Below are 23,251 nucleotides of genomic sequence, written 5' to 3'. Positions count from 1 at the left end.
GCAACTCTGGCCGAGTTTTGACTTTGTCTACCTCCAGTCAATCCACGTGTGCAGTGCACTCCCATTAGCACCATCTTTCTCTGTGGGGAATTTCAACTGAGAACTCATTGGGGCAGGCAGTATCATCTTGGTATGGGGGTGTTTACCTTGAAAAAAAACCCCTGCGGTGCCCTCAGTGGGAACCACAGCTTTTACTGCATCCCACCCCACAGGCTGCCTCAGATGTAACTGGGTACTTTCTTCCGATTTTGGAGAGTACAGAGTCTTTACAATACACTTTGACAGCTACGTTCTCCCCCTGCTCAATACATAATCTAAGACCTTAGCAGTTTTAGTTTAGATTGACAAGGGTTAGATGTTCTAAAGGGACTGCACTTAGCTACTCAGAGGGACTGTACGAAAAGCAATGTGGTCTCAGAGTAAGGATCCCTGCTCTGACTGGGGCTTCGACAGAATAAGAGAGATACAATGGAGTAGTGGTATGGAGCACAGAAGATTTAGAAGGCTTTTAACTGAACTGATCCTAGGAGGTATGCCTATTTTAACCGAGTATCTTAATTTCCCCACAGTTGTAACTGAAGCAAAGGACATAAATTTGCCTTAAAAGTTCTGAGGAGGAAAAAGAGCACAGGTACCTTTCTTAACATTAGTTATAAGAAGGGGGCGCCTGGGTGGCTCAGTTGGTTAAGCAACTGCCTTCGGCTCAGGTCATGATCCTGGAGTCCCTGGATCGAGTCCCGCATTGGGCTCCCTGCTTGGCAAGGAGCCTGCTTCTCCCTCTAACCCTCCCCCCTCTCATGTACTCTCTCTCTCATTCTCGCTCTCTCAAATAAATAAATAAATCTTTAAAAACAAAACATTAGTTATAAGAAGATACTACTATCCTGGTTAAACTGCATATACCTTCATGGATTTAGAAATAGTCTCTATCACTGTTTCTGATTAAATATACTATTATTTAGGGGCGCCTGGGGGGCTCAGTCGTTGAGCGTCTGCCTTCAGCTCAGGTCATGGTCCCAGGGTCCTGGGATCGAGCACCGCATCGGGCTCCCTGCTCAGCGGGAAGCCTGCTTCTCCCTCTCCCACTCCCCCTGCTTGTGTTTCCTCTCTCGCTGTATCTCTCGCTGTCAAATAAATAAAATCTTTAAAAAATATATATATATATATACTATTATTTATTTGTCCATTTCCTTTTTTTAAATTATGTTTTAGTAAACAAGAAAAAGGCTTCTTTAAACATTTCACATGCAAACTGTACTGAATGCTATGGCTCGTCTTACTGCCAAATTCAAGAGCTGGTGGTGTTAAGTGGATTTGCTGTACAAACACATTATTTCTAGAAGGCTCAATCCTTGAGAAGGAGGACAGGTGGGCCATGAGAACAGAGTGAGAGACCTTTACACTTACTGACCTGAGCCTCAGGCCCGAGAAGGCTTCCAAGGAAACCACTGTCTGAGCCGGTTCCGCAGAACTCCTGGGGGTCCCTGCGCTCTGATCTCTGGTCAACCCACTAGGTTTGTTTCCAGGAGTAGTTCGGAGTGGTTGGGAAGGTGTATTTGTCATCCTCAAAGATGAGCTTTTGGGCTCTAGAAAATTAACACAAAAGTTAAGTGAAAGGAAAAAAATCACACTGATCCTTAAAAAATTTGTTTTTATAGAATTGTTTTTTTAAATCAACATATGCAATAACCAAATCTTGAGAACGAAGGAAGCCCACAAGACCACTTCTGTACTACCCTCCAAACCTTTTCAGTGTAGCCCGAAAGAACTTCCTGTGACAACGGAAAGGTTATACGCCGATGTTGTCTGATATGGTGGCCACCAGCCACATTTGGCCACCGAGCACTTAAAATGGATTAGTGGTTCCAAAGGAATGAATGTCTAATTTTATTTAATCTAATTTAAACTTAAAAAGCCACATGTAGCAGGTGGCAGCTGTATTACAGTGCTGCTCTCAAACACAGTTCCCATGTGCAATGACATTTACTGAGTATTCCCCATACACAGAGCACTGTGGTAGACTCCACAAGGGAGTAAGAGCCCTCCTTCAGGGATCAATGATTAGTGATTTGTGTGCAGATCAACTTCTACCTGAAGAAAACCCAAAGTTAACTCCCCTTTCTTTGTTTCTGGTTTCATCTCATCCCATTCCACTCCATTTCATTTTATTTGTGGTGGTGGTGGTAGGGAACTAGGGGGACCAGGGTATTCTACCATCTTGCTTGCATTAAATATCCTCAGTGTGGTTAGTTTTCTTACTTTCGAAGTGTTTGATAATGTTCCTGAAGGTCAGAAAACTTGGATATTTTCCTTAATATAGATCACTTTCTCTGAAATAACATTGCGCTGTTTACCCTCAAAGAAACTTTGGGTCACTAGTGGCTCCCAAGCTAGGGGTTAGGACAAACCTAGAACTTTAGAATCTCTAGAAAGCCTGCCCATGCCTCACCCTTCAAAACTAAACTTTGGGGGCACCTGGGTGGCTCAGTCGTTAAGCGTCTGCCTTCAGCTCAGGTCATGATCCCAGGGCCCTGGGATCGAGCCCTACATCGGGCTCCCTGCTCCACGGGAGGCCTGCTTCTCCCTCTCCCACTCCCCCTGCATGTGTTCCCTCTCTCGCTGTGTCTCTCTCTGTCAAATAAATAAAATCTTTAAAAAAACCCAAAAAACAAAAAACTAAACTTTGAACACTACCTAATGAAATACCTTAGTAATGTCAAAGGTCCTAAAGGGAAGGATGCCATTCATAAGTGGATACGTGGAATATATAATTTATGTCAAATGTAAACATGGAGAGGCTGTTATTCTTTGCTATTGTGTTGTATGCCACTGTTATTCAAATGGGCCTTTCTGAACATCAGTGGTCAATAATATGCTGCTTACTCTGAGTAACCAAACCATTTTGTCTTAGATATTCCAAAGAATTATTATCATGTGCAAACTGAGGCAGTGCAACAAAATCAATACATATGGCTCATATATTTTTTTCATTTTAACTGTGTGCTTACATGTGGGCTGAACTAGAACTATATTTGAGTATATACATCTCTACTCCGGGCAAAGAAGTCTTTTCTAAAGAATGGACCCTCTGCTTTAATACAACCTGGCTTCAAATAAAACTTGGCCACTTTAAAAGGAATCTGTGCCTTGAACCCAGAGGCCCAGCTGTAATCTCTGGATTGCATGAGAACTCAATCCAGTGGTTACTTTACACTTACTACAATTCAAGTCAACTATAAGACTATAGAGCTTAAAAAAATTCAATTCATTGTTTTAGTAAATACAGCTACTCTGTATCTAAGGATTTTCAAGGCACTCTGAGATGTAGAGAAAGATTACAAAATATAGCATATGGCTCTCATTCCCAACAAACTTACTTTTCTCAAAGGGCAGATAAGATGAACCCCTGGCCCTCCTCAGCAGACAGATATGATAGTGCCAAACTGAATTTTAAATAGAACAAGAGTAGTGAAAAACCAGGGAGGCCTTGAGTACTACACCTGCAGGTGAAACCTTTGGTGTCCGAGCCACCCGCTTGGTTTTTGGTGGAATAGGGATATCAAGCTCTGCAGACAAGCATGTCGACTCCTGAATTCTCTGAACTTTCTTCTCTTTAAGAGGGGGGCGTGAAGACTTCTCTATTAAAAGAAAAAGAAATAAACAAAATTTAGAAAGGGGCTCAAAGATAATTTTACCAGCAGCTGGATGCAGAAATAATGCTATAATTTCTTAATAATGGAACTGCATACTATTGCTAGAATTACAGTCTGATTACCAGATTTAGGCAGAAGGGATGGACTTGTAGGCTGCTTAATTGTTGTCATTTTTAGCTGCTCTTGTAAGGATTTCATCTGCTCTTGCAACTTCTTTAATTCATCTAGGAAAGAAAAATATATTGATTTAAGATCCACAGCAGAAGAAATATTATACATGATAAAAATGCTGGAATTATTTTTGGTGTCCACACCCCACCCTGAAACCCTGAGACCCACAATATAATCACATACTGAGAGCTACCATTAACTTTTGCACTTCAAAGAGGTCCCTCAGAGAAATAAACTTTGTATTTTCAGTAATCAAGCCTCTAATACCTAAACTAGTTATGAACTGGTACTACTGACAAATATCAGATATATATCCCCAGTTAACAAGTTTTTAGGTGTCAGGGAATGATTATTATCTCATAAACTGAATACCATAATTAATACAATAAATGCTGACTCCTCTATTAGAAGAAACAGCCAACCACTGAATTTGATTAGAATTTCAAAATATGTAAGGCAATGTCACAAATAAAAGGGCACTCCTCAAAGCTTCTGTTCAGAAATGGTCTCCTGCCCAAACAGAATGAGGAGAAGGCTACAGTGCTGCCCCTGGCTCCAAATGCATATAAATCTCTAAGTAAGATTTTTCTGTAACAGGCACAAAAGATGGTGGAGCCATTCTGGGAAGGACCAATTACAGCTGGCTGACACTGGGACAGGGGGCCTCTGCATGCTGAAATGCTGGCCCTAAATGTCTCATCTACTAATTCCCACCCTTTTTTTTGGCCAAGTCATTTATCTCCATCCTGACTCAGCAACTATTTTGATGAAAACTGTCAGATCCATCCATTCTATCTTGAAGAAATTAGAAAAGCAAGTAGTTAGGGCACCTTGCAACTCTTGATTAGTTTTCCCCTGACTGGGACCAGGCACGGGGAGGACTCTATTTTTAGGTGATTGCTGCGTGGGAACTTCTTCTTCATCTGTTAAGTCCCCCATATCTCCAAAAAGAGTGGCCAAATTTTCCTTTCGGTCTTCAGTCTCTCCCAGTTCTCCATCAGCAGCCTCCTCTGAATAAGATTCACCGTCACCATCTGCATCAAAGAGCTCGTCATATGCGTCAGGTTCACCATCCTCCTGGGTCAAGGGGTGACTCTCTTCTGGACTACAATCCAAGGCGGACTCATTCTCCTCCAGCAGTGCAGTCAGCAGAGACAAATCATCTTCCTCCCCTGGGAAGAAAGAAGAAGGATAGAAAGTAAACCTACGAGGGCACCTGGGTGGCTCAGTTGGTTAAGCGACTGCCTTCAGCTCAGGTCATGATCCTGGAGTCCCGGGATCGAGTCCCGCATCGGGCTCCCTGCTCATCAGGGAGTCTGCTTCTCCCTCTGACCCTCCCCCCTCTCATGCTCTCTCTCTCTCATTCTCTTTCTCAAGTAAATAAATAAAATCTTTAAAAAAAAAAAAAAAAAAGAAAGTAAACCTACCTGAGAAAAACCAACAATGACAAGCAGAGTGAATTAAAACATTCACCATTAATAAGGCAATTGGAACGACTCCGCTAATTCACCATTTTGCCTGGTAAAACTGTTGTTCTTGGTCCCTCTTTCCTCTTTCCAGGTGCTTAGAGTGCACTGGGCTAAGGAGGAAGGGGCTAGTATCTGCTTAGTGAACCTAGTAGGCCATGCATGGGGCTGCATCTTTTTACCTGTGCTACTTCAGCTGATGAGCAACTGCCTGTATGCTGACTTCCAAGAAACCCAACCCATAAAGGGAATAATCCAAAAACACACTAAACATACATTTAGGCTCTTTTTAATTGTTTGAGGGAAAAAAATTTCAAGTGTAGAAAAGGTACAAAGAATTACATAAAATGTACTTATATTTCATCACCCAGAATTAGCCATTTATCATGTTTGCTTCTTGCCTTTATGTTAGATAACTTAAAAAAAAAGTTTATTAAGTTCATTGTGCCAAATCTTAGCTCAATTCCTTCCACTGCCTCCATGCCCCATTGCAATAAGTATCATAATTTTGGTATATCATTCTAGTCTATTTTTCATACTTTTTCATTCAACATTGCATGTATAATTGACCTAAATCAAAACATATAGTTCTAGTTTACTTCTTTCAGTTGCTAGAAGGCATTCCATAGCAAGACTATCACATTTTATTAACCCATATTTTTAATCCAATAAAGGACATATGGGCTATATCCAATTCTTTCCCATCACAAACTATGCAGCAACCACGAATGCATCTTGCAATATGTGTTTCCTGGAAATACCTATCAGAAGTGGAATTGCTGGACTGTTGGGTATGCACATTTTCCAACTTTCCCAGATACTGCCAAACTGCTCCCAAAGTGGTTATACCCTCACTTGCATTGCACGCAAGTACCATTTCTTCTTACTCCTCACCAATATCTGATATGTCGCTTAAAATTTCTTGCTAGTCTGATGGATAATTTTAAAAGGCATCTCATTGTTCTGATTTGCATTTCCAGCATTCTCATAAGGCAAAGAATTGTTTATGTTTATTGGCCCTTTGGATTTCTTCTTTCTTGATTTGTTTATTTTCTGTGCCCATTTTTTTCTATTTGGGCATAATCCTTTATAAATCTGAGCCATTTTAAAGCAAAGACATTAAGGATATTTCATGTACCCCCTTCCACTCAAAGATAAGGGCTGAAGTCCAGAGAGGTCAAAGGCCTGTTCAGGAACATATGGTGAAAGAGGTCAGCGAGGGAGTCTGGCTTAGGATGGAGATCTCTAGATCCAATATTCTTTCCACCACTCTGCACTCTTAGCAGATGGAATACAGCCAGTAGCCAAACTCATGGCCTAGAATCTGATAAAAGGGTCTAAATCTTAAAGTCAGAGGTTGCATAATAATTTGTCTGAATTGCTTAGTCAACAAACACTACAAAACTGCAGGACGCAGCAAGAGAGAAGAGGCAATCTGGCTCCCTGTGCTCAGGGTGAGACTGCCACGTTCTCTCAAGAGAGCCAAGAGGCCCTCCCCTGTCTTATTCCCAGCTGTGGAAGAGAGCACACCCCAAGGAGAGGCCTTGGCTCACACCACTGGGAGCCCCAGGGGACAAATGTGGCCAAGTGGCTCCATCCCTTCCTTGAACCCAGTTTCTTTCATGAGAGCACCAGGTCTAATCCCGTGATACCTCCCATCCTGGTTTAACTCAGTCACCACTGAAAATCCTGTCTTCTCCATGTTATGCCGACCCAATCTCCCTGCTTCATCACTCCATTTATACACTGGATCTTCTTCCTCTCAGCTCCTCAAGGACTTAAGTCTGTAAGCACCAGCTCTCTTCCCCACATCACTCATTATATTCCCTGTCTTCTGGAGCATTTCTCTCAGCATACAAATTCATTCTAGTGTCTTCCAACGTACCAACTACCTAATATTTTCCTACTTGTTATTATCTTGCTCTCTGTACTAGAACTGAAGCAGGAATATTGTTCAACCATGTATCCCTAGCACCAGTAAATGCTCTGATTTCGTCTATACTGGACCAAATTGTTAACACCGTGCCAATCAAATGAATGTTTATTAGATACAATATCTTAGAGAACACATACCATTCACCACTTACTTTCATAACTGTCTCCTAGCAAATATTTATACTTTATATTACATTAATCGCCCTGAAGGTAATTTGATGATTTTCGGAAACAGGACACTATTAATTTACCAAAGGTACAATCAACGTCACATGTTATTATAGTGTGAAGAGTTTCAACATTTGGTTCTACTTTTTTGAAAAGGGCAGGGTATAAAATTAGAAAGGACTATAAGAGTTTAACCCAGAGCTAGACTAAAACCATTTCAACAGACTTCAATATTAATCGTGAACTCTGAAGTCAAACTTCAGGGGTTCAAATCCCTGCTCTGGAAGTCTCACCTGTGACAAATTACTAAACATCTGTCTTCCACTCTAAAAAATACAGTTGCTCAGAGGACTAAGGCAGTTAATATAAGTAGGGACCTTAGAACAGTGCTTGGCACATTGTAAGTACATGCCAACTATCATTATTATGAAAGACAATCACTGCTGCCAGGAGATACAATCCCACCTGATTAAAACAAGTAACATTCACTGACTGAAGTGAGATCGTCTCTGAACCACTCAGACAATACTTGAGGGAGGGGTAATACCTATTTTCACTATTTTGCAAGTAGAATAAATGGACACAAGGGTGGTTTTGCATGAAACAAAGAGAACTTACCATCCATGCTGTCAAGGGAACAGTTGTGATCAAGAACTTCCAAGAATCAGGTGCCCAGGAGATGGCAGTAATGTCGAATCTTGGCTACGCTATGAAATGAACATGGGAAAAGTCACCCTTGATTGTTCCCTCTCTCACATCGCATATGTAACAAATCTAGGATCACACAAATCCTATGGGCTTGAGGCTCAGAATTCATCCAGAATCTGACCACTTCTCATCCCCACCTACCAACACCATCTCCCTTTATCTTGACTCCAAACTATGGTTATAGAAACTCGGTTGAGGTATAGATTACACGGATGGGAGAGACTGTGAACAAGTATTATTGAGGATGGCCTAAATATTAGGGCTATTATCCCATTTTATTTACTGTGAGACATGTGCTGGCTTCCTTATTCATAGCAGTCTAGTGTGTGGTTCTACTCAGTTGCAGCCTTAGTCACATCAGTATTTTGATTCAATACTACTCAGCAAAACTCAAAAGAGTTGGCAGAACTAAGTAGGGTAAATTCGTATTATTCCATGCACTTTCCTTTTTTCATTTAATTGATTTCTTTAAAAAGAGTGCGCATAAGCCAGGGGGAGGGGACCGGCAGAGGGAGAAGGAGAAGCACAATCCCCGCTGAGCGGTCTCCAAAAAAAGGCTCCATCCCAGGACCCTGAGATCAATGACCTGAGCCCAAGGCAGATGCTTAACCGACTGAGCGACCCAGGTGCCCCCATTTAATTGATTTTAATAACTGCAAGAAAAAAGTATAAATTTTTCTACACTATTATTTAACAAATATGAGCTTTATAGCTAACCTTGGTATGTCTGTCAAGTATCAATTATGATGCTTTCTTTTTATTTATTCAACAAATATTTTCATGGAACTACCATGTGCACCACACTGTGTTGTCTCCTGGGTAACCTGCTGGATTGTAAGCTTCCTGAGGGTTAGGCAACTGTTGTATTCATCTCTATAACCAACCACCTTTCCCTGCGCCAAAGCTGTGTACTCTACCTCACTCTCACATTCAGTATCACCCAACAATTGCTACTGGGTCTGTCTCCAAAATATTGCTCAGTCTTTTGCCTGAACGACTGCATGAGTGTCTGGTATTGGTCTCTTTGATGTCTTCGTTATACAGCAGCCACTGTAATCTTTTCTTTCCTTAATAATCTTCTAGGAATGTAAATCAGATCGTGGTATTCCCTTAATAAAAAGTCTTTAATGGGGGCACCTGGGTGGCTCAGTCGGTGAAGCGTCTGCCTTGGCTCAGGTCATGATCTCGGGGTCCTGGGATGGAGCCCCATGTGGGGCTCCCTGCTCAGTGGGGAGTCTGCTTTTCCCTCTCCCGCTCTCAATCTCTCAAATAAATAAATAAAATCTTAAAAAAAAAAACCCTCTTTAGTGATTTTTCATTGCTTGAGCTAAATTTAAAAGTCTATGAGGAAATGGGTACTGTCTCCCTTGCCTACTTCTCCTCAGTCAGACTAGCCTGCCTTCAACTTCCTGAACACACCGAGTGCTCTCAGGCCTCAGGCTCTTTAGAAAGCGCTCCCCTAGCTCCTTCTCACCCTTCGGGCTCCTCGTAGGCATCGATTTTTCTGAGCCTTCCAGGCCACCCTATCTAGTGGCCCCGTTGGATCCCTCTCACACCTCATCCTCTTCGCGACTTTACTGCACTTTCCACTGTGGTGTCCTTGTTTGTTACGTTACTCTCTTTAGAGTCTACTCTTCATGAGGGCACAAATAATTCATAAATAATTTAGGTTTGGAGGCCTGCACATGGCACACATTCAATGATTAGCAAATCATGAACTTAAAAAAAAAAAAAAATGAACGAACAAATAAAAGTCTACACGGCACGCGGGCATCTTAAAAGGCTCCTTTAGGGAAAAAACCAAACCCGGACCCTTAAGTTGAGAGGACCGCCCAACGCCTGGCACCTCCCCGGAGCATCTGAGAGGCGCCCCTACCTTTCGGCCGCTCCTCACCCGGCGCCCACCTGGCCGCTCGGACACCGCGCTCGCCCTGTCTCGCCCGCCTGACTTCCACGGGCTCCGCGCCTCTCGCTCTCCAAACTCTCCCGCAGACCTTCGTGGTAGCCCCTCTCCCCTGCCGCCGGAAGGCCACCCACATACCCAGACCCCGGCCTCTTACCCTACTCCGAACTCGTTCCCGTCCTACAGCCAGACCCGCCAAAATTCCAACTTGATTCCACCCCCCCTGACGCCAGACGCACGCCGGCTTAAGGCCGCGCTGATTGGCTACGTCGCGAAAGGCCGACCTTGCGTAGAGCAATCTGATTGGCCCACGTAACGGGGCGCCCTCTCTGTTGGGGGCAAGGAAACTTCCGGTCGGTGAAGCCTTGGGCTCCTCTAGACAAAATAAAGTGTTCTGGCGCCTCCCAGCGTGGGGAAGTTTAGGTCGTCCTGTAGGGTATTTTTACAGAAGGTCGGAATTCCTGACACTCTGGGACTGTGTCATCCAATCCTTCTGAGCCTCATTTTCTTTCTATGAGGTGGAAGGGTAACGCCTGAGGCCAAGAAGCCTGCGCATACACACTTAAACAGGGAGCACATTCCAGACGTTTCTCCTGCCCTCACAAATGTCCTGTGGTTGGATTGATCCTTGAGAGGTCTAAATCAGCTGGTTGATTATTTCACAACCTCTTGTGTTCAACTGAGATGACTGGACTCAAAAACAAAAATCTGGTTCACCTTTAATTCTGTATGACCTTGGGGAACTAACTTATGCCCTTGGGGTTCTGCATCCCCATCTGTAAAATGAGCCTTGAAGTCTAGACGACATTCTCTGACGCAGTAGAAACCATTTCTTTACAGAGGAATTTGTGGTGTACAGACTTGGAGAATTGTAACTGGTGTCAGACTAACTTGTTAGGGAGCCATATTTTTCACAGGATTTTTTTTTAGTAAAATTCAGACTTTTTTTTAGGTATTTACATGCTAAAAAGGGTGCTTGTACATAATTCTGAGAACTGCCCTAAGTGCAGGATTATATTTAGCTTCTACAGAATTTAAAAGAATTCAAAGGATTTTTGGTGGAGCAAGTGATGATTTTTTAATTAACTTTTTAAATTAAAATTTTAGTCAGTTAACATACAGTGCAATATTGGTTTCTGGAGTAAAACTCAGTGATTCATCACTTACATACAACACCCAGTGCTCATCATAACAAGTGCCCTCCTTAATGCCCATCCCCCATCTAGCCCATCCCCCAACCACCTCCCTCCATCAACCCTCATTTGTTCTCTGTCCTTAAGAGTCTCTTAGGTTTGTTTCTCCCTCTCCTTTTTTTTCTTTTCCCCCTTCCCTTATGTTCATCTGTCTTCTTTCTTAAATTCCACATATCAATGAGATCATATAGTATTTGTCTTTCTCTGACTTTCAAATAACCATTTTAAATCTTTTTTTAATCCCTCTCTCACAGGCTCTATTCAGGCCCTGCATCCCCCCCGCTAATTATTTCATGTAAGATTGTATCTCTATCCATTGTGTTTGCCTTCATTTTCAGAAAAACTAAAATCAGCTTCACGTTGATGAAAATAAACAGTCTGGATACCATCTACATTGATTTTTTTTTTCTGTGTCCTAATGAAGTATTAATGCTCCTTATTATCTGAAATTATTATATTGACCCAGGAATGGGAATAATACCCCTTTTGAGAACTGCTAGTGTTGAAAAATTCACAGTAATGGAGGAACTATTGTAATCAAATTGAAGAAAATTAAATGCGTCACTACATCTAATTATAAAGGTTCATCAAAGATTTATTGGCTATGTAGACATTCCTGGACCAATCTGATTTGTTTTCCAAGGTTCTTTTCGTCAACTTGACTTTCCAGGTCCACTTGGCACCCAAATCCATGCAAGAAGTAGAAAACTGTACTGATGTAAGCTCTCAAACTTTCCTCCAGTGAGCGATCGAGAAATTATTGTTAGAACGAGTACAGTGGTGATTTTGAGAAAGAATTAGGAGAGTAGATTCAGGACCCACCGATGGAAGGGAGGGAGGTAGGAAACACAGAAAGGAGTTTAGGGTGTTTTTTGAGGCAATGCACCGAAGTCAGGAAACACAGAATATGTTTAGGGTAGAAGACAGACTTGGTTTCAGCTTTCAGAATGAGATACTTAGGATTTAGAAAAGCTTCATCTCCAGATCTGAGATTCAGAGGAGAGGTCTGCATTGCAGTGATTCTGATCTTTTTGCCACGGAGTGATCACTGACCCCTTTGAGAACAGAACGAAAATGGGTTTTTCTCCCCCAAGAAAAATGTACCCTCATACACTCAAGATTTTGTATACATTCTGAGGGGATTCACATATTTTCCCAAAGACACTCTTCAAATTAAGAGCCTCTGGTGTAGAAGGCCAGAACCCGAGGCATGTGAGCCAGTGACAGAAGCTAACAGGAGAAGCCGGAGTGGTTAGGAAAGCAGTCCCACGCTTAGCCCTAGGTCTGGGCTTGACCTTCACATGGCCTTATGCTGGTCTTCATCTAGCTGTGTCCTTCACCGCAGGGTGAGGTGTCCCGGAGCTAAGGGATGCACTCATCCAAATCCTGGGCAATGCCTTGTAGCCAAAGCTCTCGTCCTGGGGCTTTTTTTTACCCTATGGCTCTGGGTCTGCTTTGAGGCCTGGCAAGTCCTCTTCCCTTGGTTGTCCTTCGAGGGCAGATCCCTCTGCCGAAGAGGTGGCTATTTGGTGGTGGGTGGGTTGCGGGTAGAATGGGAGTTAAAGGGAGCTTGAATAGCAGGCAGTGGTGTCCCCACACTTGGAGAAAGGCTGCCAAGTGCTACACAGAACTGAGTCCAGGTGAGAGGAGAAGGAGGGTTTGCAGGGCTGGAGCCATGTTTCTGTGTGAAACTCCAAGGAGACTATGAGCTTTATCTCTAAACTTTAAAACTTTACACATAGGATCTTTGTTTGTATTCTGGCCCCAGAGTTTTCCGGTGTAAGGGGTGGGCCTGCAGGAAAGAGATGGCCTAGGATGCCAAGGAAGGAGAGTGTTAAGAAGGAAATGGCAAATGTCAATGTGATATAGCAGGGCTTCTCCAAGTCTGGTCGTTGGGGCAGCAGGTGCAGCAGCCCCTGGGAACTTGTGGGAAACCAAATGCTCACGCCCCACACCAGACCTGCTGAATCAGAAACTGAGGTTGGGAGCCAACATTCCGTGTTCAGCCTTGTGATCGCTGCATCTTTCTACAGCAGTGGTTCTAAAACTTTAGAGGGCACCAGAGTCACGGGAGGGCCTCTAAAACAGATCACAAAACAAGAAAGGGAGAAGTGAGTGGGCTCCAGCCTCCTTCCCCCAAATGCCACTGGGCCCTAGGGCTCAGTACCTCCCTCATCACCCCTGCTAGAGGTGCTCATTCTCCACATCCACGTCCACTGCCCCCCCCACAATCTTACAGATCTCTTGCATCTCCTGAGCTCACCCCCTTCACTACATCCTCACTTTTGTGACCCTCTTTGACCTCTGGGCACCTCTATCCTTTTTACTTCTAATTGATCTATATCTGATCTCACTTACTCCAATCCATTTCTCTTATTGCTCCCGATTATGACAAAATCTTGGCCTGGATTTTCCCTGAACAAAATTTGTCAATGGCTCCTCTGTTCCTATAATCCCAAACTTCTTGCCACTCAAGAACTTGACTTACAGATTTGAGTCCTGCCTACTTTTCCACGAACCTCAGCTCTTCTCTTTCCCCATGGAATCAGCCTTTCTCCCAGTCACAGCTGAGCTGGGATTTTCCTCTTCCGAAATATTCCGGGCTCTGGCATGCCTCAGAGCCTTTGCACATGCAGACCCCTCTGGTTAAAGAGCCTCAACCACTGGATCACCTCCTACTCATCCACCCACCCTCAGTGGAGGCATCACCTCCTTTGTGAAGCCCCTCTGACCCTTCGGACTAAGCAGTTCACCAAGTATGGTGCTTCGCAGAACTCGAGACTGGGAGGGCACACAGAACTTTCACACTGCATCCTGATCGTGGGTGTCTTCTGCTTCTCACTGTGGTGTCCTCATCTGGAGGCGAGGGAACTACTCTTGTTCATCTATCTCTTCTATGTCTTCCCCCCTGCTACTGGTGGCTGGCACACAATAAATGTTCCAGAAAGAAAAAAAACCCGAATAGAGTATTTGCTCCTTAGCAAGTCCTTTAGCATCTGGGGGCTCAGTTTTCTTCCTCTGGAAAGTGCTGATATCAGCAGGATGTGGATTAGAGGCTATTTTAGAAGGGCTCAAAGGAGAATTTCCAGGACATTTTCACACACCAGTTATCAGCCATAATCTCTTCCTGCCTCAGGTGCACACAGTGTTGGACAAAGATGTGGTCCATATTCTAGGAACTTACAGTCCAATTTGGGAGATGGGACATATACATAAAATATAAATAACATAAGGTGACAACCAATGGGCACCAATCTTGCTGGGGAGGAGGGAACAGACAGATGAGGTAGAACATTGAAAGACCGTATGGAAGATGAACACCAGGCCAAGAATTATATTCTGTAAGCAGTGAAAGGGTTTGAGCAGATTGGGGAGGAAGATCGATGTGAAGGGGAAAGGAGCGGCTATGTGCTTAGACTCAAATTAATTAAGACTGCGTGGTTATTAACTGCCGGCCACATGCTAACTGTGCAACCTTGGGTCAAGTACTTAACCTCTCAGTGCCTCCACTCACTCATCTGCAAGACAGGGCTAGGGATAGTTATTTCATAGGGCATTGTGAGGATTAATGAGAAAAACTTGAAAATACGCATAGTGTGCCCAGCACAGGTCAGGGTAAGTGTGTATTAACTTCTAGTCTTGCTACTTTTGTAAAGTGTTGCTTAGGGACTGTGAGCTAACGAAGACAGGTGCCCTGGAACTGAACATACCAGAAACTGGAGGCACAGAAGCCCAGTTAAAGATCGTGACAGTTTCAGACTGCCAGAGTTCAAGGGAAGGGACCCGTGAAAGGCATTATGAAGGAAACCTTGTCTGCTTTGGTCACTGGCTGAAGAAAGTAACTTCTGGCAGGAAAAGGAGAGGACGAGGGCCAGGCTGGCCACACCTGGGCGCCTGGCAGAAGTGCAGAAATGGACTGGAGTGTCCAGGAGGAGCTTGCTGTGGACAGGGGGGAGATGGCAAGTTCAGTCTGAGGCGAAGGTGCGGATTTCAGCAGGTACTTTTAGCTACGTGACCAAAGCCAGGGGGATGTGGCAGGCCTTCACGTGCAGGTCTGCGGGGAGGTTTAGTGAGTGTACTTGCATTCTCCAAAGCAGAGACTGTAGAAGCAGAATACTCTTCAGTATGTCTACCTGGTTAATGCACCAGATGATTACATCACTTCCTGCATCTTTGGGCCTGACAGGCAATGCTATTCAAAATCAGAAAATCAGACCAGTTTCCAAAGCTCCTCCACCACCATCTCCTCCCTGTAGATGTCTGTTTACATCTGCATTCGTATCTTCCTTGCTCAATGTGCAGAACTCTCTCAGGTCTTATCCCAAACTTGAGTTTGTCTGACCGGACAAAGATCCTGCACTGAGAAAAATGTTATCCTTGCTCAGAGGCAACCCTCTACCTAGAAAAAGAGGGAAATCCCACCTCCTTGATTTTGCTAACAGAATATTGTCTCTGTTGTGCAAATAAGTCTATTGCTTTTCTTTTCTTTTTTTTTTTTTTTAAAGATTTTATTTATTTATTTGCGAGAGAGAGAATGAGAGACAGAGAGCATGAGAGGGAGGAGGGTCAGAGGGAGAAGCAGACTCCCTGCCGAGCAGGGAGCCCGATGCGGGACTCGATCCCGGGACCCCAGGACCATGACCCGAGCCGAAGGCAGTCGCTCAACCAACTGAGCCACCCAGGCGCCCCAAGTCTATTGCTTTTCAATCAACCTAGAAGTTACTTTAAACAATGGGGTATGTTCCTCCATCTACTTACCTCAACTGATGTTTTCCAAAGGGAAGCCAATAAAACCACCAGCCTTGCTGGTTTTAATTAATTCGTAAGACTGTTCAACACATTTCTTCCTTGGTTTTGCTGGGTTTATAGCCCAGCAAATAATAATAAAATATAATACACATATATGTAAAATAAATTTTACCCATAATTATGGCTCTGTGTATTTAAAAACCAAAACTGCTACACAAATCTATCAACTTATGAGAGTTCCTGAATGAATACTTTTTGTATATTTCCCATCTTTGCAAGTACTTAGCTAGAAAAAATAACAAATTACTCACTGATGACTAACATTTTTTGCAACAAGAGTACATAATGTTATTTTAGTAATTTTTAAAATGATGAAATCTGTAAATCGAAGGATTCGAAAGACTGTAAAATTATTTCTACTTTTTATTTGCTTCTCAGAGCAAAGCAGTTTTGGTACCTTTCATTGTTCCACTAAGACATTTGAATGTTGGTTCATAGACTTGATTCCTGTTATACTGAAAAGCTGCAACTAGCTCTTGTATCAACTTTCCTCCATTGAATTAATGATGGCATAATAAATTAATTTCATTAAAGCAATTCTAAGTTAGCCCTTTCTTTCATTATGGGTCAAATGGAAGTGTTAGCCAATCTTCACAAGAATTGTGATTTTATGACACACACATTTTATGTTCATTTTAAATAATCTTGTGGTTCAATTTTTTTTCATTTTTAAGAAAATAATGGACTTCATTTTTTAACTTTTTTATTGTTTTTAAAAAAGATTTTATTTATTTATTTGAGAGAGAGCAAAAGCGAGAGAGAGATCACAGAGGGAGAAAGCAGACTCACTGCTGAGCGGAGAGCCCGATGCAGGGCTCAGTCCTAGGACCCTGGGATCATGACCTGAGCCAAAGGCAGATGCTTAACCAACTGAGCCACCCAGGTGCCCCGAACTTTATTTTTTAGAACAGTTTTAGGATTACAGAAAAATTGAGTGCAAAGAATAAAGTTCCCATAAAGCTCCTTCCACACACAGTTTCTTCTATTATTAACAACTTGCACTAGTATGGGACATTTGTTATAATGGATGAGCCAATATTGATACATTTTTTGATACATTATTTTTAACTGAAGTCCACAGTTTACATTAGGATTCACTCTTATGTTTTATATTCAATGGATTTTGACAAATGTAGCCACCATCACAGTATCATGCAGAACAGTTTCACTGCCCTAAAAATCCTCTGTGCTCTCACCTATTCATCCCTCCCTCCACCTAACCCCTGGCAATCAATGATCTTGTCTCCATATACTGACTTTTCCAGAGTGTCATACAGTTCAAATCATACAGCATGTAGGCTTTTCAGAGGGGCTTCTTTCACTTAGCAATATGCATTTAAAGTTCCTCCATGTCTTTTTGCAGTTTGATAGCTTATTTCCTTTTAGCGCTGAATCATATTCCATTGTATGGATGTACCACAGTTGGTTTATGCATTTGCCTATTGATGGACATCTTGGTTGCTTCCAAGTTTGGGCAATTATGAATAAAGCTACTGTAAACATTCATGCGCAGGTTTTGTGCGGACATAGTTTTCAATTCATTTGGGTAGATACAAAGGATTGCACACTTAATTTTGCAAGAAACCACTGGACTGTCTTCCAAACTACCATTCTGCATTTCCACCAGCAATGAATGAAAGTTTCTAGTATCTCACATCCTCCTCAGCTTTGGTGCTGTCAGTGTTTTGGATTTTAGCCATTTTAACAAGTGTGTGGTGATATTTCATTGTTTAAATTTGCAATTCCCTAATAACATGTTGTTGAGCATCTTTTAAAATGTGTTTATTTACCAAGTGTACATCTTCTTTGGTGAGGTATCTATTATCTTTTGTCCATTTTTAAAGTGAGTTGCTTTCTTGTCGCTGAGTTTTAAGAATTCTTTGTATATTTTGAGACCAGTCCTTCCTTCATTAGATAATGGGTTTTGTAAAGATTTACTCCCACTCTGTGGCTTGAGTTTTATTTTCGTGAAAGGTATAAGGCCTGTGTCTAGATTCATTTTTTTACATGTGGATATCCACTGTTTGTTCCAGCATCACTTATTAAAAATACTATCCTTTCTCCATTGAATTGCCTTTTCTCCTTTATCAAAGACCAGTTGACTACCTGGGTCTATTTGTGGGCTCTCTGTTCTGCTCCACTGATTTATTTATCTATTTGTCCATTCTTTCACCAATACCACAATCTTGATTCCCGTAGCTTGAGAGTAAGTCTTGTAGGCAGGTAGTGTCTGTCCTCCAACTTTGTTCTTCTCCTTCAATATTATGTTGGCTATTCTGGGTCTTTTGTGTCTCCATATAAACTGTTAGAATCACTTTGTCAATAACCACAAAATAACTTCTTGGGATTGTATTGACTCTGTAGATCAAGTTGGGAAAAACCAAAATCTTGACAATACTGAGTCTCCCTATATATGAACATGAAATATCACTTCATTTATTTATATTTAGTTCTATGATTTCTTTCATCAGATCTTATGTTTTATTAGATTCATACCTAAGTATTTAATTTTTTGGTACTAATGTGTTATTGTGTTTTTAAAGTTTAACCATTCATTGCTGGTATACTGATATTGGTAATTTGTGTCTTCTATTTCCTTAACCTAGCTAGAGGTTTATCAATTTTGTTGATCATTTCAAAGAACCAGCTTTCAGTTTCATTTATTTTCTCTATTGATTTCCTGATTTGAATTTCATTGATTTGTGTTCTAATTTTTATTATTTATTTTCTTCTGCTTATTTTGTGTTTTATTTGCCATTCCTTTTCTAGTTTCTTAAAGTGGAAGCTTCAATTACCGATTTTACATCTTTCATTCAATGCTATACACTTCTTGCTAAAGCATGGCTTCCACTTCAGCCCACAAACTTTGTGTTATATTTTCATTTCATTTAGTTTAAAATTTATTTAAATCTCTCTTGAGAATTCTTCTTTAGCCCATGTATTATTTACAAGTGTGTTAAATCTCCAAATGTTTTTTTGAGGGTTTCCAGGTATCTTTCTAGTTTTTGATTTCTAGTTCAATTCCATTGTGGTATAAGAGCATACTGTGTATGGCTTATCTTTTTTTAAATTTGGTAAGGTGTTTTTTTATGGCTCAGAATGTGTTCTATCATGGTGAATGTTCTCCATGAACTTGAGAAAATGTGTACTCCACTATATTTAGAATATGAAGTATTCTATAGATATCAATTAGATCTTATTGATAGTGTTATACAGTTCAACTATGTCCTTACTAATTTTTTTGACTACTGGGTCTGTTAATTACTGATAAATTTTGAATTTTCTACCTGTATTAGTGGATTCATCTATTTTTCCTGCAACTCTATCGGTTTTTGCCGTATGCATGTTGATGCTCTCTTGTTAGGTGCATATGCATTTACGACTGTTATCTTTCTTGGATAATTGACCCTTTCATCATTCTGTAATGTCCCTTTTTATCCCTGACAATTCTTGCTTTGAAGTCTTCTTTAAATCAATTTGGTTACTCTAGCTTTCTTTCTTTTTTTTTTAAAGATTTTATTTATTTATTTGACAGAGAGAGAGATAGCGAGAGCAGGAACACAAGCAAGGGGAGTGAGAGAGGGAGAAGCAGGCTTCCCGCTGAGGAGGGAGCCCGATGTGGGGCTCAATCCCAGGACCCTGGGATCATGACCTGAGCCGAAGGCAGACGCTTAACGACTGAGCCACCCAGGCGCCCCCTAGCTTTCTTTTAATTAGTGTTAGCTTGCTGTTTCTTTCTCCATCTCTTTATATTTAAAGTGGGTTTCTTACAGACTGCATATAGGTTTTTAAATATTTTACTCCCTTCTTCCTGCTTGCATGATTTCTGAAGAGAGGTCTGATATATTTTTTATCCTTGCTCCTCTACACGTAAGATTTTTTTCTTTCTGGCTTCTTTCAAGATTTTCTCTTTGCCCTTGATTTTCTGCAGTTTGAATACAATATACCTAGGTGAAGATTTTTTGATATTTAATCTGCTTGGTGATCTCTGACCTTCCTGATCTGTAGTTTGGTGTCTGTCGTTAATTTTTGAAAATTTTCAGCCATAATTACTTAACACAATCTCTTTCTTTTCATGTTGATATTCTCATTGCACGTATATTACATTTAAAAAAATTGTCCCAGTTCTTGGATATTCTGTTTTCATTCTTTTTTCTCTCTGCATTTCAGTTTTAGGAGTTCCTATTGACATTGCTTCAAGCACAGAGATTCTTTCCTTGGCCATGTTCAGTCTTTTCATGAGCCCATGAAAGGCATTCTTCATTTCTGTTACACTGTCTCTGATTTCTAGTATTTCCTTTTGATTTTTTTCTTAGAGTTTCCATCTGTCTGCTTATATTACCCCCCGTTTCCTGCATGTTGTCACTTTTCCCATTAGAGCCCTTAAGATACTAACCATAGTTGTTTTAAATTTCCAGTCTTATATTTATCACACCTGATGCCTGCTCTATCTTTTCAAACTGTGGTTTTTTTTTAATATGCAGTATAATTTCTTGTTGAAAAATGGAAATGATGTAGTAGGTAAAAGGAACTGAGGTAAATAGTGTGAGGTTTTATGTTTACCTGGCTATGAGTTGGACTATGTTTACTGTCTGCTGCAGCTGTAGGTGTCACAGGCTAAAATCTCCTCTGGTGTCCTTGTTTTGTCTCCCCTTGTTGTCTTGGGATTCCCTATATACCTCTTCCTTAATAAACCCAAAGATGAGCATTTCTTCCAGTTGTAAGCCCATTATTATATGGGCACCTTGTTGATGTGGTGGTAAAGTAGGTGTGGGGGAGAAGAGTTCCACAGTTCTATGATAAGGTCTTGGTCTTTTACTGAGTTTCTCCCTCTGCACTGTGACCTTCTCACACTTTTTTCTCCTCCTCAGGTGAGAGGAGTAAAGCTGGGGGGGCTGGAGTTGGGTATTTGCTTTCCCCCTGGTCAGTCAGGCTCTGATAATAATCCAGCAGTTTAGGGTCTGGTAAAACAATTTCCCTTGAGGGATGGCATTCCTAGGAAGAACAGAGTGCGCCGGTGTATTTCAAAATGGCTACTTCCCCTCCCCCTGCTAAAAGTATGGGAGAATTTTTAGAAATCTTCACTGTGAGGTTCTTCTAGGGCTCCTGGAGGTAAATCACACAAGTGTGGGGTCCTCTTAAGAATGGGCTCCTATTAGAGTTTTTATTTCTCAAGTTTGTCCACACTGAGCCTTTGGCAAATCTTCAATTATAGTTTAAGTTCTCCTACTCCGGTATTGGCTCCTACTGTGGTTTCTGCTCCTGAGACCCTGATCTGGTAATCTGCGACTCTCTGTACCTGTCTGACTGTCTCTCCAACTTGTGGGCAGTGGTTTGCCCTGTGACTTCAGTTTTCTGAGGGATTTAAAAAGAGCTGGTGATTCTGAGTCTGTTCAGCCTTTTCCTTGTTAGGAGGATGGGAGTGATGACTTTCAAGCTCCTTACATGCCAAACTAGATCAAAATCATTTTAAAATACGACACTTGAAGACTTATTATAATCTTATTTAGCTGTAAAATTTTCATTGGTTCATTGCTATTTCTTCCCAGTTCTCATCTCTCTATTGCTCCCATTTAGCCACACTTTGAGAACACAGGAGAGTGGTGGGTTCCAGAAGAGAGGCTGACATTCCAGTGAAGTGTCATTACCTGGTAACATGGGAGCTAGGTCTCCGAAGAGACTAAATTAGTTAGAGAAGACATGCGTAGAGTTTACAAGCTGTTTACCAAAATGTTTGCTTCCCTCAGTACAATGGCTTTAATTTAAACTGACTATATGAACTTGCCTTCATTTGCAATCCTTTGAATTATCCAGCCAACAATTTGATCACAGCTCTAATAAGCCCACTCACATTGTTACTTCAGAGTTGGGATCAGCTTAATATTTTTACTTGAACAGCATAAAAGGATCGTCCCTTAACATTTAAATGTGAAACCATTTGGGTTGCTTTTCTATTTAAGACACTAGAGAAATCTATTTCCTCGAATACAAAATAGTAAGGAAAAAAAATTTAAACTAGAAACTATAAACAAGAAGTTAAAATGAAAATTTCATGGTTATTTTAGACATGTCTTTAATAAGCATTCTCCCTGGAGTGAGGTGGGAGAATCTAAGTTACTGGTGAATCTGTGCAGTGTGTTCTCTTGGCATGAAGACAGAATTAACTGTCTTGATTCCTGGTTTTAAAAAACATATATGGATACACATACGTGTGTGTGTATTAAATCAAGTTGCCTAAGAGAGATTATTATGACAAACCCAAACAGAGTATATCTTTTAATTTTCTTCTAAATGTTTTAGGATATAGACACACAAAGACACTGTTTACTTTTATGACTGGCCCAGTATTAGCTAATCTCAGTGAACTGTGGGATTACAAAATATAGCAAATCCCTATCTTTTCACTTCCTTAGCAAGATTAATTTCTAATTCAAACAACACATACTAGTCTTTAGTAAGGGGGTTGCTTATATTCATAGAATTTGCAAAACAGATTTGAATAAGTATTAAGCTTATATGAAGCTGAATATGGGAAACATCCCATGAACGTGGCCAACCATATATGAACAATGTGAACAACTCCAAAGAAAAATTTTATTTTGCAATACACCTATTTTTGTGATTATGAATATATGGCCTCATCCAGGGAAATTAATAAACTATCTACTGTACAAACCCATATACCTGGGGCTACAATGAAACCAGTGAACCTAATGTATGTTCCTCATGTACGCCAGTATGTTTTCACTTGTCCCCGTGATTAAGTAAAAGCCCACAGCACTCGTATGAAAACAGGTCCATCATAACTTTGGTACAATTACTGCAGCAGCAATAAAACTATAACATACACACAACCTCATATAGATGTGTCTTAAATGGATGAAGAAAAATAACAATATAATTTATTTAAAAAAAAAACTCCAAAGATACTTTTCTTGATTAAATCTGTGACCACTTCATTTTTCCTGCCTCCTTAAAAGATTCTCAGAGTTGATCTGTGAGGCCTCTTCCTTCGGTTATATTTACTCTGTCCCATGTCACATGCTCATTAACTGCATGAACAGTTCAGCCCACATACATGGAACAATAAAAAAAAAAAAGAATCTATTATCAGAAAAGCGGTATGTTCAGGATTCTAAGGAAATCCACAGAAAATGTCCCACTTAGAACATATTTTCTTTCTCCTAAAATAAACATAATGAGGCAAATGTTTGCATGAAAACAAACAACACAAAAGCACAACTC

At 41.1% G+C, this 23,251-nt stretch overlaps 1 protein-coding gene across 2 annotated transcripts in view; it reads right to left on the bottom strand.

The window, feature by feature from the left end:
- MCM10 (minichromosome maintenance 10 replication initiation factor) overlaps window positions 1-10,242 on the bottom strand; it is a 22,991-nt gene extending 12,749 nt beyond the window's left edge. Inside the window, exons 1-6 of one of the 2 annotated variants that reach the window (XM_081820594.1) lie at window positions 10,162-10,242; window positions 8,012-8,100; window positions 4,655-4,996; window positions 3,776-3,877; window positions 3,501-3,638; window positions 1,412-1,586 (exon numbers count right to left, since the gene is read on the bottom strand). In XM_081820594.1, the coding sequence (XP_081676720.1) occupies window positions 1,412-1,586; window positions 3,501-3,638; window positions 3,776-3,877; window positions 4,655-4,996; window positions 8,012-8,018 (764 nt within the window). In that variant the 5' untranslated portion in view covers window positions 8,019-8,100; window positions 10,162-10,242. Of the gene's footprint in view, window positions 1-1,411; window positions 1,587-3,500; window positions 3,639-3,775; window positions 3,878-4,654; window positions 4,997-8,011; window positions 8,101-9,977; window positions 10,102-10,161 lie in introns of those variants that run through there. The other variant, XM_081820595.1, reaches the window with a different exon arrangement.
- Between the last annotated feature and the right edge of the window lie 13,009 nt (window positions 10,243-23,251).

The sequence above is a fragment of the Leptonychotes weddellii genome, chromosome 5 (genome assembly GCF_054177405.1).
Source record: "Leptonychotes weddellii isolate Sample4059 chromosome 5, ASM5417740v2, whole genome shotgun sequence".
NCBI lineage: Eukaryota > Metazoa > Chordata > Mammalia > Carnivora > Phocidae > Leptonychotes > Leptonychotes weddellii.
This window is presented reverse-complemented; position numbering and strand designations above follow the sequence as displayed.